We start from the raw sequence: 18245 nt of genomic DNA, 5'->3' as shown, positions 1-18245 counted from the left end.
GTACCTATTGCCACAAAATAAAAATATTTTGTGCTATTACTTTAATAGCTAAGAATTTTGACGTTATCATTATCGAATAAAGATTAAAAAATAAGGTAGTTATTAGAAAAGTTGGTAATTATGGATTAACGAATGAACACACAATTAAACAACACAACATTTAATTTTATTTATATTCATGTTTCCTTTATACAAGGTATAGTAGTTATATCTATACATATACATTGTGAATAAATATTATTATCCTTAATTACTACAATACAATTGTAAATGCGAGAAGAGGTATATTACTTATCATATATTCCATAACTATACAGATATACCACCTTACCCAATTTGCCACCTGTAAAGATTCTACTATCCTATTCCATCAGCATGGCCATCAGTAGGATTCTCACTGTTTCTTATACTTAACAACCTTATTTATTGGATTTCGGCATTAGCAGGATACATAGAACAATAAAGATAGAATTTTCTATCTCTAGGAAGTTAAACCCAGAGAGATTAAATTTTGTGATTGGCCGGAACGGTTGATACAATCAGCAAATCGGGTATTGCATTGGTTTGTCCTCTAAAGCATTCAAGATATTGTTAGCCGATATGGTCGCCATAGCGTTTCTTGTTGCGAACGTGGCACTGCCCAAGTGTGGTATAATAACTGGAATAGAGTATAAGAAAATAAGTAATAAACAAAAATCCATGCGATATTATTGTGGAATCCTAAACCTTCACATATTTGTATGAAATAGAGTAGCGATAATGAATTTCTCAGGAATAGCAACGCATTTGTGAGCAACTTTAGGCACTACTTCTATTATCCATCCATAATCTACTCCTCATCTCCCTTCTTCTTCTTCTTTATCAACCATTATTCACCCAATGCTGGGTTTAGGTCTCCTCATGGTGGTTCCATGTACTTCGGTCACATGCCATTCTTGTCCAATGGCGGCCTGCTACTTTCACGAGGTCATCGGTCCTCATCTCCCATTATCTCACAATTTTACATATATACTCACCTCATTCCAATAACTATCGTAAGATTATGATACTTACAGCAATTGGGTAAGGATATAAGAGGATGATCTTTGGGAAGCGGTTCTGGAGTCATAACATCTAACCCAGCTGCGAAGATCTCACCATTCTTCAACCCTTCATATAATGCTTCCTGGTCGATTAGTCCTGAAAAAGAACGTGGAACAGAGAGAAGGTTTAAGCTTTTAATTTTTCGAGGTATTCAGAAATATACAAGTGTTTTTTATTTTAAAACTTTTAATATATTTAACACAAGTGTCTGAATTCTTTTCACACGAAACTTGTTTTGTGGGAACTTTCCAAACCAGCTGCTCGGAAATTAAAGCATGTTGCTTAATTCCCTGAATTATTATCATCATTAAATGATTTTTAATAGTTAAATATAATTAAAGATGAGGATTATATGGCACAGAAAATTTATCACCTTTTTAAATAGATCATCGGCGGATGTACAGGGGTACTGTACTTAGCAAAAGAAAAAAATCCTTAAAAAGATCTCTTTTCGCGGAAAAATTTCAGAGACGATATTAAATGGGGACATATTAGGTTTTATGATTTAAGGTTTTAATATTTTTGCGTTACCTCCTCTTCCAACGTTGATAAGAACGCAATTCTTCTTCATTGTCTTAAGACTGTCAGCGTTGATTAAATGCTTAGTCTCTTCTGTGAGCGGACAGCTCAGGATTACATAATCGCTTTCTCTCAATAACTCTTCTTGAGGTACTCTTTCTACATTTAGTTCTTTGGCTGAAATGATAACATGAAACTTAACATAGTTTACGCCCGTTAATAAGCAATGTTTTGCCTTCTAAAGATCGAAATATGATATTTTTAGTGGTCAAATTGCCACCCAATGTATTGGGTTGAAGTTTGACAACTTCTGGTTGGGAGAAATTGTTAATTTTCGATCATGGATAGGTAAAACATTTGATGGATTTATTATTTTAATAGAAAATTCCTGTCTTACGTGTTTTCACATAGTTATATGTTTCATGATTGTGGTTTGATAGAACATAATTTATTATTCATCAGCTCACTTATCAACTGAAATTATTTACTTTATTTTTTGCGATTCAATTAGTTCATAACCCCACCTAGCAACTAAGATAATGATAATCAATGTCGGTAAGTTACCGTGAAATCTATCCGTTATTAATAATCAATCTGTCCTAATTTTGCCTACCAAAGATCGAAATTTGACAATGTCCAATATACATTTCAGCAAGTCAAATGTCGGTCTTCTCGGCCCGAGAAGCTGCGACCTCACAAGTGACTAAAAATGACTCGCAAGTGACTAAAAGTGACAAAAAATATGAATCAGCGAAAACAACACAAAAGTAATTATTCGTGAGCGAAAATTTCTTAGGGCCCGGTGCAATTAACTTGTCATTTATTTATTTACTGTTTAATGTTAAGAATACCGGTTATGCACCAATTACACCTATTAACAATCATTATAAATACATTTCTATAGACAGATAAAAATAAATTATATAAACTCACAATATCGATGCTAATTATAATAAAAAAAATGTGAGCCGCAGATGTGAAACATCGACATTATTTTGTAAAAGTAATATGCAGAAAAGAACATATTGTGATAGGAACTAAAATTCGATTGCGCATGGCGACGCGTCGCCACAACGTACACACTACTGCATATAGACTGTACATATATACCATCGTATAGCGTGGCGCCACGGCATGCGTCGCCACGCCAGAAATCGGTTTTACGTGCGACTATAGATGTTTTACATCAAAAATGTCAATGATGATAAGAGATAAGTAATGAAAATATCATCATGGCAAGTTACGCCTCCTCCTATGGTATAGTTAACCACTGCCATGGACGGCCGAAGCCATTTCTCTTTAGATGGACGGACTCCTTTGTTACGTATAATTTATAAAGTAACCTTAATATTTTATTAACTGTTATTTAACAATCAATTAGAATGCAATCAGTACCTTCTGGCTTATCGCTCCTGCCGGAGTAGACAAACTTAGCTACGTTGAAGCCCTTCAAACGCTTAACTACTGATTGGCCGATGCCTCCGAAGCCCACAATCCCGACAGTGCTTCCAGCTATGTCCTGGCCCAGCATACAATTCTCGCCATACTTCCAATTCCCACTGGAAACACATTTTAAGGAACCTATGATTATACAAGAGGAATTAATACGAACAAAGATCAATGGCCGCAGAAACGCAGTTTGTTAGGACTCCGTAAGAAAAAACAAAGAATGGAACTCTTATGGTATCACTCGTGCGTCTCTTCATCTGTCTGATAAAGCTTATGGTCCCCGAATACGGTGGACCAAATGGATTGAAATGAGAGGTTGGGTATATACTTTTCCGTGAGCCGAAGACGAAGGTGTAATGTAAACAACTGAATTTTGCAGTGGCCTTTGACATGAAAAATATTTAAGAAAGATGACGAATAAGACCATTCTAATTATTGAGGTTAGAATGCGAAATTACAACACTACATAGATACCTACGTATATTTTTTTTATTTTTTTATAATATAAGAGTAGCAGACGAGCATGCAGTCCACCTGATGGTAAGTGGCTACTGCCGCCCATGGAAATCTGTAATAAACCCCAGATAGGATTAGATATTCCTACCTGAGGTCGGCCACAGATGCGCCGCTACCCCTGAGGACTAAGCTGGAATGCCTCGGAAAAGTCTTTCTCCCTTACCACACCCTTCAAACCGGAACACAGCAGCACCTAACACTGCAGTTATTAGGTAGAAATAGGTGTGGCGGTGGTGCCGCCGGAGTCGAACCACAAAGGGTTCTACCACCTTCAAAATTAAAATTAGCACCGAGAGGGTTCTCACGCGATTTAACTCGGTACTTGCCAAGTTTATTCCAAAATTGCGGAGTTTGTATGTAGGCCAGTTGCCATACAACCATATCAATGATTTACCTTTCAAGTTCTTGAACTCCTTCCTTAAACCTCCTGGCTGCCCCGATGAGAAGTCCAAGGGTAATATCAGCGACTGATTCGTTCAGCACATTTGGAGTATTGCCCAAACGAATGCCACGCTTGGCCACCGCATCAACATCGATGTGGTCTATCCCAGAGGACTTCGTGGACACAGCTTTTAGTTGAGGTCCTGAGGACACAAAAATGCAGGAAATAGAGAAACCACCCATATTTTTTCAATATGAGCGATGGGATTTTGAGAAAACATCACACATATTTGCATCACGAAATTTTATAAAACGTCGCGCCCTGCGTAACACAATGTCGTATCGTGATTTTTTACGTTACACGCCACGGCACGAGACCGTTTCATGTCACGACGGTGAAACGTGTCACGATGTGATGTATCATTCATTGTATAAGCTTTTTTTGGTGAAGTTGTTACGAGTATTGTTTTTTTTTTAATATAATGTGGGGTAATTAGATTCGTCTTGACATTTTTTTTGTGTTTGTTGTTTGAAAACACAACTATTACGTGTTTTAGGTGTAGGGACGTACCGTACATACTCAGTAACTCACCAGCTAAGTCCAGAATCTCCCCAGTTAATCGATGTCGTGTATTCCATACTAAAGCGTCACTACCTTTGATGCGTTTTTTAATCTCGGGTAGACTTTCAGGCTCATGGTCCAAGAATGGCAACACTATCACATTGGTCCTGGGAACAAGATAATGATCATTTCTTATCATTGTGCTTATGACTGAGTGACGGTTTGTCATTTGAAGTGGTTCTAAGTGGTTATCGTAACTCAAAGATCGAGTCTTATTAAAATTGAATAAGCCTCAGTAACTAATTTTTAATGTTGGGAGAAACAAAGGAATACCTATGTATGTATGTATGTATCTATGAGAGGGGATAGGACTTGTGCAATGGCCAAGTGCAAATTGGTAGACTTCACACACCATTTTTCTAAGGATCTCTCAGGCATGTTGGTTTGGCATGTTTTCTTTCATCGTTATATAGCAAGTGATAATTATTTTTAATACGCACATAACTTAGAAAAATCAGGGGTGCTTGGGGATTCAAAACTTCGACCCCCTGACTAAGAGGCTGAGGTTCAATCACCAGGCTATCACTGTAGTTTACCTTATGGTAAGTGGTCAGTGCTGCCAATGCACAACTTCATTCAGAAGAAGATTCTACCTGAATATGTGTTGTCAATGTCACAGCTTGCTTGCTTTGTATGTGTTAAAACCACACCCAAAAATCACCAAATACAGGTTTGTGGTTAAAACGCTCAGAAGCGATTCCAAAATACAACATACACTTCCATAGTCATCAATATTTACAATATTCATCATTATCCACTAATTTAGGACACTTCCTTTACAGAAGCCATTTCATTACTACAAGCAAAACTGTAGTCGATTAAAAATGGGAATAATTATGAAGTAGTACTTACTTAGTCTTGAGTAACTCTACACCAACAGCGGGAAACGCTTTGTTCACTACAATAACCTTTTTCAACGACATCATTAAACTGTGTAACAAAATTACACTGGTTATAAAAAGTAGTCACACTACGAGTGAACGTCACAAATTACACCCAAGGTTATTAGCAAAACTGACTCGCTATGAAGCATCGTGTTTACAGTGCACAGGGCCGGATTCGGAGGTATCGGGCAACAGAGAGGGCCCCTAACTAATTTTAAAATTAAAAGATGCAATGTTTCCCGTCAAGATTTTCGTAAAATTTAGTATCAGTAAATAATATTATTTATACTGACAAAAGACGCTTAATATTGTTTGGAAAAAACACTCATGAGTTGTTGACCCGAAATTTGGATATTTTATTTCACTTGTGGGGGCCCTTCTGTTATGGAGAGGGGCCCCAACTACGGCCTTTCCCGTAAATCTGGCCCTGACAGTATGATTGAATAAGTAAGCTATGCTTACATATACAGGGTGACAGGGAATAAGGTATATTCCTTGTAAAAGGTTAAATTAGAGCACATTTGCAATAAATTTCTAACACATGATACGACAGGAATCTATGACTAGAAATTTCTTTGTTTCTGTGATTTAAGATTCGTAGATCTTAGTATTTAAGTAAAAGTATACCTAGTAAGTTAAACGGTACCTGGATAGTGAATGGCTTATTACTTTCTAGCTTATTTTGGTTTTAAACGATTGTTTTATGATTTGGCTATTACAAACCATGAAATTAATAAGCCAATTTCTAGAACTAACTGCAAGTATACATGTTGACTTATAAATGGTTATATTTAAAATCCTTAAATTTTGAATATCTCAGAAACCACCAATGTTTGGACATGGTATCAAATGATTAATTAGCTGAAAATAAGCTCTAATTTAACTGGCAAAGAATGTAACTTATTACATCCGTTATTAATAATCAATCTATGCAATTGAAGCTACCAAAGACCGCCACCAACAATGTCTAGTATGAAGAAATTAAAGTCGATCTTTGGTAAGCAAAACATTGTATAGATTTAATATTGATAACGAGCGTTACCTGTCACCCTGTATAATTGTAGTGTCTACACTGTACAATCGCACTCAGTACTCGACTGAATGAGATATTTACCTCGCCTATTCATAATCTATCAGAACTTGTACCTTGATACGTGTAAATATCGTCATATGATCATATTGATATGTGTAATCTTTGGCTATAAAGATCTCTTTGTGATACAAGTGTGACGGTGTATAGACACTTGTTTCGGTTTCCAGGGGACAAGGATTTAAAGTATTGACTGTTTTTTGGTTTGTACTGGTTTTTTGGTTTGGTTTTACTGGAATTTTGTTTTTTGTTACTAAACTTCTACATTATTTTAATTGAATGTTAACGTAAGATGGGTGGTAGGAGACTTTTACTTATAACTTAAATAAATGAATGACAAAACGTTTACTTTTTAAATATAATATGTATTCAGTAAAACAATTGTGTATATAATATGTATTGCATTGTAAACAAAGCAAATATTACGGTTTTTAAATAATATTCTAAATGCAGACAGAGGTATATTGTAGTAAGTTTCATGCAAACTAAAAACTATCGGCATTCAGCCATTCCCAATATCCTACCGATGGTTGGGGATATATAAGATCCTCCCTTCTAGGATTCAATCTATTATTTTGTCTAGAAGACGTTTATAAAATAATTATTTTGGGGCGATACAACAGTATAGATAGAGTTTTCTATCTGTAGTATGTTAAAATGAGAGATCGAATATTAAAAACGGCCAATAAGTGGCAGGAATCAGCAAATCGGGTATTGCATTGGTTTATCTTCTAACGCCAGCAAAACGTTATTAGCCGATATGACCGCCATAGCATTCCTGGTTTCGAAGGTTGCACTGCCCATGTGTGGAATAATAACTGAAAAAAATATAATTTGTTACACAAAAATTCAACTCACTACTTGGTTGACTTTAACTTTCTCATCTTTTTGAAACAACATTAGGTAAAGCACATACGCATAGGTCTACATCATGTTTATGGCTATTCATGAACATATTCAATCAACACGAGTGAAAAAAATAAATTATTTCAATAAAGAATGTAATTAAAGCGAAAGCGAAAAAATACTATTTATTATAAAAAAAAACGTTAAAGTTGTTCGGCCATCGGAATTTGGATTTTATCTATTTTGTGGGGGCCCCACTCTTATAGAGGCCCTGGTACAATAGCCCCGCCTGTCCTCCCCGAAATCCGGCCCTGAACCCGAAATAGGTTTGCGTCCTATTTGAGGACGGCCACAGATGCATTTCTATTTCTGAAGGCTGAGTTCAAATGCTTCATATAAGTGATTCTTATGCCTATAAACTAGTAGAACTTTTCGCGTCTTGACTGCAGCGACTCTATAATCTCACGCTATTTCTGTTATAAAATAGTGCATAGTGAAGAACTCTGTTCCGGTTACAAATCAAATTCATACTCGATTTCGGAGAAGACAGCTTTTTTGTTAGCTGTTCAAATAATGATATCAGAAGTCATAAAAAATCATAAGACTTTCTAAAGACAAATTAAGCGCTATTATTTGCGTCCATATTATTGTTTTGGGTTATCCAAAATTGGTCATTAGAATTGGTCATTAGAACGATACTTACAGCAGTTGGGTAAGGATATCAGAGGATGGTCCTTGGGGAGCGGTTCTGGAATCATGACATCCAGGCCAGCCGCGAAGATATCGCCCTCTTTCAACGCGGTGTATAAAGCTTCCTGGTCGACCAATCCTGAAAAATTGTAACGTTCGTAGGTAAGATACAAGTATTTATGAGGTTTTAAGGAAAAACATAGTTGAAATTCACTTCATAAAGAATAAATGTACGAAACTCTACATTTTTCCACATTTCTAGTTTTGTGGGAGTTGATGAAAACGTAGCAATTCATCAGTTTGAGCAAAATTAAGCATATTCGATCGAACCATAAAATCATTATGGATCCTATTCAAGGGTGTATAGTGGAACCAGACCTTAACCCTTAGCATAAAAAAAAATGTTCCAAAAAGTAGCAACATTTGTTTTGCCGGCAAATTTCTGAGATTATTTATTTCACAATTAGAACAAGATGGAAAAATGGCTTAGAGACTAACCACTACATCTTTCAGTCAACTTTAATCGATTTTTAATTGAGACATGCAATACTATCTTCTGCATTTTTTTATTTTCACAATAAAATGTTGATGGATGGATGAATTTTGAAAAAAAATATACGTTACCTCCCCTCCCAATATTAATGAGCACGCAATTCTTCTTCATTGCTTTTAGGCTGTTCGCATTGATCATGTTCTTAGTCTGCTCTGTAAGGGGGCAGCTTAGGATTACGTAATCACTTTCTTTCAGTAACTGCTCCTGGGGTACTCTTTCCACATTTAGTTCTTTGGCTGAAATTGTAAAAAAAAATTTCTTAATATTTTTAATTTTATTATTATTAATGTTGTTATCGGGGCCTTTCAGGGTTGTAGATTGCTGGGGTCCTGGACACAATATAATTTGGGGGCCCTTTACAATATAATAATAATAAAATTGATAATACTTTATTTGACAAAAAAGTTACAAAGTCAATATGATACATAATAAATTAGCATTAAAAATAGTTAATAATGAATTATATTAAAAAAAACAATCTAATTAGTTACTCACAAATTAAAAAGTGAATCAAAATACCCTAAAATAAACTATGTCAGTAAATTTAATTTATATTTTTATTTAGTAACTGCACAACATCCTACATAGCTTGACTTTCAGGGGCCCCATGAGGTCAGGGGCCCCAGGTTACAGGCACCGCCCTTATGATAAATACGGAATATACTGGCTGTAATATTTATGATCAGTAGTCCATTTAACAAAAAGATTTTTGCCGAAAATCTAGGCTTCCGTGTATACTTATACGTTTATACCTATATTTACTTATGTTATATGACATTAGATAATGTAACATTTATCAGTTTAATTACCAACGGAAATTCTTTATACTCGTATTTATTTGATTTAAACTGTTAGTGTTTTAATCTTATCTAGTTATTATATTGTTAAGTGACTACCACTGTCAATAATAAACTTTTTAACTTTATGTTTCTTTAACAGTTATTTTCAAAATATGCTTTGACAAGAGTACCACCGCCACCTGCTTTTCTAGCTTGATGCTAATGTTAACTTGATATTTCTTTGACGGCTACAAAATATAGTCTGACAAGAGACATACCACCGCCACCTCGATTTCTGCCACCTTCGCCACCTTCGGTTCCTTCAGGAACGGTGGATGCCGGCTAACTAATATATGGCGCGAACATTTTAGTCCTTAGGAGTTGTTACTCCTCATCGCATCTGGAGTCGGCTTCAGGTAAAACCTGTTCTATACGCAGTTGGTCAGGTATCTATATATACTGTGGTAAGTACTTAGCATCAGGTGGATTGCAATCTCATTGCTAATCCAATCTTATAAAACTTAAGTTAATCCGTACCTTCAGGCTTATCGCTCCTGCCGGAGTAGATAAACTTAGCTACGTTGAAGCCCTTCAAGCGCTTAACCACTGATTGGCCGATGCCTCCAAAACCCACAATCCCGACGGTGCTGCCAGCAATATCTTGGCCCAGCATACCATTGACGCCATATTTCCAATTTCCACTGAAAAAACCAATTTTACGAATTTTACACAACCATGGCACTGAATAATCATCAATCAATTACTGGTAAATTTGTGTGCACTTGCAGATTTCCCCTCGATATTTTCCGCCACCATTCAAGCAAGAGATACTAAGAATATTAAGGTTACTGAAAGTCCTAATAATTCCTCCTTTTCGTTGAGTTATTTCCGGAGCTCTATGAGAGACTCTTCAAAAATCTCGCTCTCCTTCAACGCCAGCGATGCATTTGCGACTCCTCTGATATTGCAAATGTCCATAAGCAACCGTAACTACTTTCCATCAGGTAGCCCGTTTGCTTTATCGTTAGGTTAGCTGTAAAAAACCAATATCTTACCTTTCGAGTTCTCGGATTCCTTCCTTGAATCTCCTCGCTGCTCCGATAAGCAGTCCAAGAGTAATATCAGCGACTGCTTCGTTCAGCACATTGGGTGTGTTGCCCAAACGAATGCCACGTTTGGTCACCTCGGCAACGTCGATATGGTCAATGCCAGAAGAATTGGTAGTGACTGCTTTTAGTTGAGGCCCTGAAAAACAGTAAGTTCAAATGTAGTAGGAACACAAGAAATGCCGTCTACGCTTGTAGGCATAGGATCTCTGTGTCGTTTCATAGACGTGGACACGCACAAAAACAAGTTTACAACAATAAATTTAACTTCACCATTTGAGCCCGGGGTTAAATTCAAGGTCTAGGGCCTCTTCAGAAAACCACAACTCTTTGCCAAATGAATATGGCAACCACTTTATGTGTCTGGCAAAAATAGAGTTAGTAATTTAACGATTTCTGAGAGAACATTTCTGCCCATCATTGCGTTTACACAATTTGAGAAAATACGAAGATATCTGTGTGTTTTATTTTTATGTAACTTTTGAACAATTCTTTCAAGATTTGTTTCGTTATCTTTTATCAAGAAACGTGGGGGCCCTTCGACACATAAGAATTCGGGGCCTCATTGGAAAGTAATAATTTAAGAAAACAATAAACTCGGTCATGGTATAGTTACTTATCATCTAAAAAGTTGTAAATAAACAGTTTTCAAGGTGGTAGAACCACAAAGTGGTTCGACTCCGGCGGCACCACCGCCACACCTATTTCTGCCTAATAACAGCAGTCTTAGGCGCTGCTGTGTTCCGTTTTGAAGGGTGTGGTAAGGGAGACATACTTTTCCGAGGCGTTCCAACTTAGTCCTCAGGGGTAACGGCGCATCTATGGCCGACCTCAGGTAGGAAATTCTAATCCTATCTGAGGTGGAATATAGATGTCCATGGGCGGCAGTAACAACTTACCATCAGGTGGACTGCATGCTCGTCTGATACTCCTATATTATAAAAAAAAAGATTGAGTAGATTTACTTAAATTAAATTAGTATTTTCCGTTAAAGATCTACATTTCAATTTAGATAGTTTTTCCGTAATTTTTAATAAATTCTTAACAGATACTCATCGTGTATGCAAATTTGTGGCTTTTTGGGGCTCCCTGAGGTCGGGAGCCCTGGCCACGGGTCCCTTGTGCCCATAGGGTAATTAAGCCGACAGAAGCGTTTATCGCTTCTGTCGGAATCGAACCACAAAGAGTTCTTTCATCGAAGGGTTTTTCACCTTCATTCATATTGATGTTCAGTTACTTACCAGCTAAGTCCAAAATCTCTCCAGTCAGCCGATGTCTCGTGTTCCAAACTAAAGCGTCGCTGCCGTTTACGTACTTTTTGATCTCTGGTATACTTTCAGGCTCATGATCCAAATATGGTACCACTTTAACGTTTACTCTGAGAAAAGAGGGTAAGGATATATTTTCTTCTATTATATGATATTCTGCTGCTTTCTTAACAACAGTCTCTTATAAACTTATTGGTATTTTGTTGCCGTTGTTAAGTCAGTGGACTTAATTGGAATGTCTTTCTTTGTCTTCCTAATGAATAAAAATCCTTGTCTCCCTAAATCGAAATTCATCAATTCCTGCCCAGTAGAAAGTGTCGATTTTTGATGATTGATAATTTCGATTAATTATCAGGAATACGATATTTTTATATATGGACCTGATTATTCCTATTTTATTTGTTTTATACTTGCATCTATTTTATTTTAGAAATATTAAAAAATATTATGTTTATTAAAGTATTAAAGTTCGTATCAGGAATACGATATTTTTATATATGGACCTGATTATTCCTTTTTTATTAGTTTTATACTTGCATCTTTATATTTTATTATAAATTACTTGCCTTCTCGTGTTTCGATAAGCAACCCGGCATTATTTATGTATTTTTAACTGTATCTGTAAAACTAGAGATGGGCCAGGAACTAATTTTTCTGAGTAAACTATGAAGTAAACGTATACCTACCATGTATTATTCAGTTACTCGTTCCAGGCATAGCGTTATACATAAAAATACATTTATTTTATAATCAGAAAAATTTAAATATAAGTCCCTTAGCTAACGTTTTCTTATACAACATTGTATTAACTGTCTCTCACTTAACTATAACATTTTATTTTAATCAAATACTCTTTAGTTGAATCGAGCTATTTGCCTGGATACGTGTACCAAAAAAGCTACAGAGTATGCCAAGTACTCGGCGGCGCATCACTAGTAAATTTTTATCGTAAATTTGATTAATAGAAGATGGACGTAAATATCTCGCGAATTGATCTACTCACAACAAGAGGTTAGATATAAATCAGTCATCAGTTACGATAATATACTAGGTTTAATCATATCTATAGATGGTTTAATATTGTTTACCAATACGCACTTGGCCAGCGCGGTGGACTATGGCCTAATCCTTCTCATTCTGAGAGGAGACCCGTGCCCAGCAGTGGGACAGTGATGGGTTAATGATGATGAATAGTATTTGTATAAAACGAAATAATAACCTGTATACGCGGTGAACCGAAATATAGAAGAATTGGTGTTTTATTATAGTACTTACTTAGCCTTGAGTAAATCTATTCCAACGGCGGGAAATGCTCTGTTGACAACAAGAACCTTTTTTAACGACATCTTTATTTTATTATTAAAAATTATTCGCGGAAATTACGAAAAGAAGACACACTATACGTGAACCCGTCGAAATATGGTGGCAAGGTCAAATTGCTAAAAGTAAAAACAGACGCGTAATAATATCGTGTCTGCAGTCGCACACGGCTGTCGCGCGCTGAATGAATGAGATTATTATGTATGTTCCTCGACTATTCATAAATGAACGATAATATACCTCTACCTATATCTCTCTATCTACCTATACCTCTACCTATATCTCTCTATCTCCACGCGTCAATTTTACGTGTTACGCACATATTTACGTATACTTTTTAGATATAAACCTTCGTTATATGATAATATTGATAATCGTCTTTATCAGAATCCTCTTTGTGGTACGTGTGTGGTCACCACACGGCCACCAAAACTATCTTTTGTTTTGTAGAGACACTAGAGACAAGAGATTATATTGTATTGTAACAGCTGATTAGTTGTATATTGATTGTGAAAAAGTGTAATTTTATGTTTATTAACTTTAAAAGCACCGATATAGGACTTTAAAAGCAACGATATAGTAACTACACCATTGTTTATAAGTATTAATTTTAACCGACTTCCTTTTAAGGAAAGAGACAAATAGATAATTTGTCGCGTATCTATATTTTTAATTATTTTTTAAGACGTTTGTTCACAATTTAATGTAATATTAAGTGTATTTACATTACCTAAATTGCAGAGTGTAATAAGAAGCGTCATAACGTAAATATAATTGCTTTTAAAATATCTCTGTACACATATTTGAATAAAACGACACAGTGCGAGATGAACCCACATACAGGGGGCTCTCTACCATTAAATAAATTTAAACTGTTAAATGGTTAAATAGATAAATTGAAAAACGCTCAAATATTTTTGATATTTCATGGGGACCCCCATATATTGTTTACTTTTTATTTTCAGTACAAAATCTTTATAGCGGTAATGGAAGATTAATATTGTATAGTAACACACTGAAAAAATCTAGATATGTATTACGGCTGAAAAGAGTATGACAGATGGACAGACAATAGAGGCTTGGTAATCATATAATCTCGTTTTTATCTTTAGGGAGCGGAACCCTAAAAAGAACATCAGTACCCTTACCATGAGTTTTTAAAACATCCCACAATTTTACGTTACGTTTACTCAATCCATTATTCTGTTCCGTTTGCTTCAGTAGACTGAGTAAACGTAACAATAAGTAAGTGCTCAAGTCTTTTTGTCCACCTCACATATTCGCAAAAAAGAGAGACAAGACATAAAGCGCCATTTTGTCAATTTAGACATTTAACGTTACGTTACTGACACTATAGTTCTGATACAATGCGCTAGGGGCGCTGATTGAAAATTGTATGGGCAAATACGTTAACAAATACCAAAACTGTAATTTTTGTCAAAATGTTAAAACACATGGTAAGGATACTGAGTATTTTATTTATCTAGATATAGTGTAAAAACATTTATTTATTTATTGAGATAACATAAATATTTACATTTTGTAAAACTATAGATATGTATATAAACAACATTCTAAACTAAACTATATATATTATACACCTAAATAAAAAACTTTATAAAAATACTAACTATAATTAAATATAATAGGCTTCATCCAAATTGTTGTCCTTCGGAAGAGTTCCCAAAACACTGGCGACATTACCCCGCTGAATAGCTAAGCTAATTCTCTGTCCGAGGTAAGCGCCAGCCCTTTGGTCATTGGTGCACTCGATCAATCGCTTGGAAAGATGTTTATAGAAAGATCGAGCGTCAGAACCCCACGGTCCCATCGTCTCCACGCCAAACGGCAAAAATATGTAGTCTCTACTGAGACTTGCATACTTCTGCAGTTTGCGTATCTCAGCGTCGGTAGCCACAACACCAGCTGCCCTTGATGATAACGTAAGATGGGACGGTGCCAGTGTGTCAACGCACGTAGCATCCCACACAAGACACCTCCCATTCTTCCACGGTATCAATGTCAAACCGTCAGGCCTCCTGCCATCGTCACGCACAACACCGTTCGGCTCTAATTGAGCCGGTACGTTGACGGTAGCAAGAGCCCTGCGGATGACATCATTCAAGGAAGCGTGGCGCGATTGGCGACCGGCGCTGCGCCGACAAGAGAGACCGTGGTGTCCCAAGTGGTCTACCTGAACTCCACAAGGACAACAATGTGGATGATTTAAAGTTAAACCCAGTCGCAGGCTGACAGCAATGGAAAACGACGTGTTATCCAAAACCGTACCAAGATTACTCGACGGAATTGCATGTAACCAAAACCCCGACTCTTTGACAGAAACAGCCAGCAGACGAGCACGCTCAGCAGAACATGTACTTGAGTCTAATAAACTAGTATGAGTCTGCCTGCAGAGCGGCTCGTCCCAGAGTCTTTGAACTGTCAAGTCTAAAGGGGGGGATATGCCAGGGCAAGCTTGGGACCACGCGTCCCTAGCCTCCGCACAGTACGAGATTTCTGTACGGCCTAAAGATGCATCTGTAATTTTTTGAAAAAGAGAACTCGTACTGTGAACAGAAGACAGGAAAGCAGGTAAAGCAACCGATGAAGCTTTCCTGATCCCGAGACCTCCAAAACGTATGGGTAAGGAGGCCTGGGACCAGGATCGATCATCTAAGTTGCAATTTAAAATATTTGATAAAGTACCCAAAATTTGAGAATCCAAAAATGACAGTAAATTTAAAAATTTCCAAGCCGGACAACATCTTAAAAAATATGTAAATTTCGGAACGAAAATACAGAATCGAATAATTTGATATGCCATGTGAATTTTGATTTTTCCTAAACGTTCAGAAACAATATCAAATTTTGATAATAGTTCATCGAAAAAAGGTGGAATAGAATCTTCTAGTACGGGAGAGCCCAGGAGACGAAGCGATTTTTTATCTACAATTTTTAAATCGGGGGACAATGAATAAAATTTGTTTAAAACTATTTCTCTTTCAGTAGCAGGTAACAATTCCGAAATAAAGAGTTCGCATTTTGAAAAATTTAATTCCAATCCAATTGATTTTAAAGCATTTAAAAGGTAATTAAAATCCTCAAAAACGCCAGTAGCATCGCCTCCTAAAGTCCCGTCATCAAGATACCACATGTTTAATTTGGAATTTAGTTTCGAAATGATAGGATGAATGGCTAAACTAAAAATGGCCGGCCCAAGTGGATCCCCCTGTTGACAGCCGACCGCAGACTCAATTAAATTATTTCTGTATAATAGGTGTGATGGAGCACCGTAGCATTGAAATAAATATGGGTAAACTTCCGGAATAACTGTTTTTGTTTCTTCCAACAAAATGCTAGTGTAAAATGTTTACATTACTAGATATCATGAATTTGCTTTTTTATTTGTTATCTGAAGAATCTTATCTTCAGGAAAATGGTATTAAATTGGTGAAATTGGTGACATAGATTAGTAAAGATTACTCACTCCTAACTAGAAAATGTACCCAGTTTTGAGAATTGAAATAGTTGCGTAAAAAAGTTTTGCCATGTCTCCGTGCTAAAATATACCTAAAATATTTGAAATAATTATTTATTTATTATGTAAATTCATGTAAATTACGCAGTATTAGTTATTTATTCGTAAATTTTCTCTAAAAATGTTTTTATTTGTCAAGAATTCAAAAAAAGAACTTACGATAATAAGCCATTTGTGGCTTCATTCAATGTCAAGGCGGCGAAGTATCTTACTAATCTGTGATTGGTGACGATTTAATATAAAAATACTGTGTTATTAGATATTTATCATATTTTCATGGTCAGAAGATGCATGCATAATATCTTCGTTTTTGTTATTTAAACGTCGTTTTCCCATTATTGTGCTACTGCTGGGCACGGATGTCTTCTCCCTTCACGTCTAGGACTATTCCCACCTCACTCTGAAAAGGATAGGCCACCTAAAAAGGACCACACTCCACTGATAATACCACTCCTTAAAGAATTGCAACGTCGCGAGTAAGTATATCTTCAGTAGGTACCTGCTCTTTAAGTCAAAATAAAAGGGGCTTCCGGGGTTGCGGAGGGCTAGAGCGGGAGTTCGAACCTCCCGCCAGCGGCCCCGGGATGAACGATGGTGCGTGTGGCCGCATACACACCAGACGGTGTGGTGACCGATTCGCTCACCTGGGCATTGGGCGCTAAGAGGACTCCGGTTGCGTTCCTTTGGAGATCCCGAAGTCCTCTACGCAGCGCCAAGGACGGTCACCTGGGGGTTTAGTTTTTTAGCATACTTTCTGAGAATAATTGTAATTATCAATTATTACATAAATTTATTCAATGGTTTTAAATAATATTATATTTTCTTTACTGGTGCATGGAAAATATAATATTATTTAAAAATGTAGATATTGTTTTATTTATTTTTAAATCGGCCCTGCATAGAGCTCCTTTCGGCATTTTTTCTATTCTTTGAATTTTCGGCGTCGGATTCGGTTATCAACTATAATATCTACTTAAAATATGGAGCGGTCCCTCCCTATTTAATAATATTATACATAGGTAGGCATAGCATATACGCAGAGACATCTATCAGGGAGTAGCAAAACTATAAGATACGTTTCGTATAACCACGATAGATGGCACTGTAAACTTAATATTTTTACTCAACGCTAGATGGCACTCATAGTAACGTTTTTTACGTGACTGGTAAATAATATTTTCCGGCCTTAAAGTTTGTATGAGGATTTATAAAAAATAATAATGTGAAGTGTTATTAGATTCATGTAAATTGTGGGCATTGGTAGTGATATGGGCTATATTACCTTTTTTTGTAGTTAATTATTTTTAGGCAGACTGGTTTTTGGTTTTGTAATAATTATATTACTAGTCAATTTCTTAAAGACAGAAATCGAAAATAATAATTACATTATTATCTATTTTTGTGCGTATTGTGTATTCAGGTTTATTTGTTGTTACCTACATAACATAGGTACTAAATAACTAGCAAATTACCGTATTTTTTACTATATACTATAATTATGCCAAGTATCAAAACAAAACAAGTGTAATGCAATAAGTAAATAAGTATACAAACAAGTAGGTTGTTATTTTTAGGGTTCTGTACCCAAATTATAGTTTAAA

At 36.1% G+C, this 18245-nt stretch overlaps 3 protein-coding genes across 3 annotated transcripts; all 3 read right to left on the bottom strand.

Annotated features, from left to right (window-relative positions):
- Positions 1-144: 144 nt before the first annotated feature.
- Positions 145-5583, bottom strand: LOC140753672 (glyoxylate reductase/hydroxypyruvate reductase-like). The gene is made up of 7 exons (XM_073088398.1): positions 5423-5583; positions 4541-4677; positions 3962-4151; positions 2998-3161; positions 1615-1779; positions 1054-1179; positions 145-658 (listed from the first exon to the last, which is right to left on the bottom strand). Exons 1-7 carry the CDS (start codon positions 5494-5496, stop codon positions 540-542), a joined length of 975 nt encoding a protein of 324 aa, XP_072944499.1. The 5' UTR covers positions 5497-5583; the 3' UTR covers positions 145-539.
- A 1660-nt stretch (positions 5584-7243) lies between these two features.
- On the bottom strand, positions 7244-13306 carry LOC140753673 (glyoxylate reductase/hydroxypyruvate reductase-like). Its single transcript, XM_073088399.1, has 7 exons — positions 13062-13306; positions 11760-11896; positions 10468-10657; positions 9950-10113; positions 8705-8869; positions 8094-8219; positions 7244-7362 (listed from the first exon to the last, which is right to left on the bottom strand). The coding sequence occupies exons 1-7, from the start codon at positions 13130-13132 to the stop codon at positions 7244-7246; spliced, it is 972 nt and encodes a 323-aa protein (XP_072944500.1). The 5' UTR covers positions 13133-13306.
- Positions 13307-14631: 1325 nt separating this feature from the next.
- Positions 14632-16004, bottom strand: LOC140754153 (uncharacterized). Its single transcript, XM_073089096.1, has one exon. The coding sequence runs from the start codon at positions 15928-15930 to the stop codon at positions 14743-14745; it is 1188 nt and encodes a 395-aa protein (XP_072945197.1). The 5' UTR covers positions 15931-16004; the 3' UTR covers positions 14632-14742.
- Positions 16005-18245: the final 2241 nt, after the last annotated feature.

Source organism: Epargyreus clarus, unplaced genomic scaffold (assembly GCF_041222505.1).
Source record: "Epargyreus clarus isolate Ecla_fem2 unplaced genomic scaffold, WU_Ecla_fem_2.2 ptg000027l, whole genome shotgun sequence".
NCBI lineage: Eukaryota > Metazoa > Arthropoda > Insecta > Lepidoptera > Hesperiidae > Epargyreus > Epargyreus clarus.
Note: the sequence above shows the minus strand (reverse complement) of the source record. Positions and strands in the feature narration are given on the sequence as shown.

Bases quoted from the DNA above. Each gene is read 5' to 3' on its own strand.
- LOC140754153 (XM_073089096.1), bottom strand. From the start codon at position 15,930: ATGGCATATCAAATTATTCGATTCTGTATTTTCGTTCCGAAATTTACA.
- LOC140753672 (XM_073088398.1), bottom strand. From the start codon at position 5,496: ATGATGTCGTTGAAAAAGGTTATTGTAGTGAACAAAGCGTTTCCCGCT. The intron at 4,678-5,422 runs GTAAGTACTACT...TCTTGTTCCCAG, and splicing joins GTAGAGTTACTCAAGACTAA to GACCAATGTGATAGTGTTGC. The intron at 3,162-3,961 runs GTAAATCATTGA...ATGTGTTTCCAG, and splicing joins GGAGTTCAAGAACTTGAAAG to TGGGAATTGGAAGTATGGCG.
- LOC140753673 (XM_073088399.1), bottom strand. From the start codon at position 13,132: ATGTCGTTAAAAAAGGTTCTTGTTGTCAACAGAGCATTTCCCGCCGTT. The intron at 8,220-8,704 runs GTAACGTATATT...ACAATTTTTCAG, and splicing joins CATTAATATTGGGAGGGGAG to GATTGGTCGACCAGGAAGCT. The intron at 7,363-8,093 runs GTAAGTATCGTT...TATTTTTTTCAG, and splicing joins GATATCCTTACCCAACTGCT to TTATTATTCCACACATGGGC.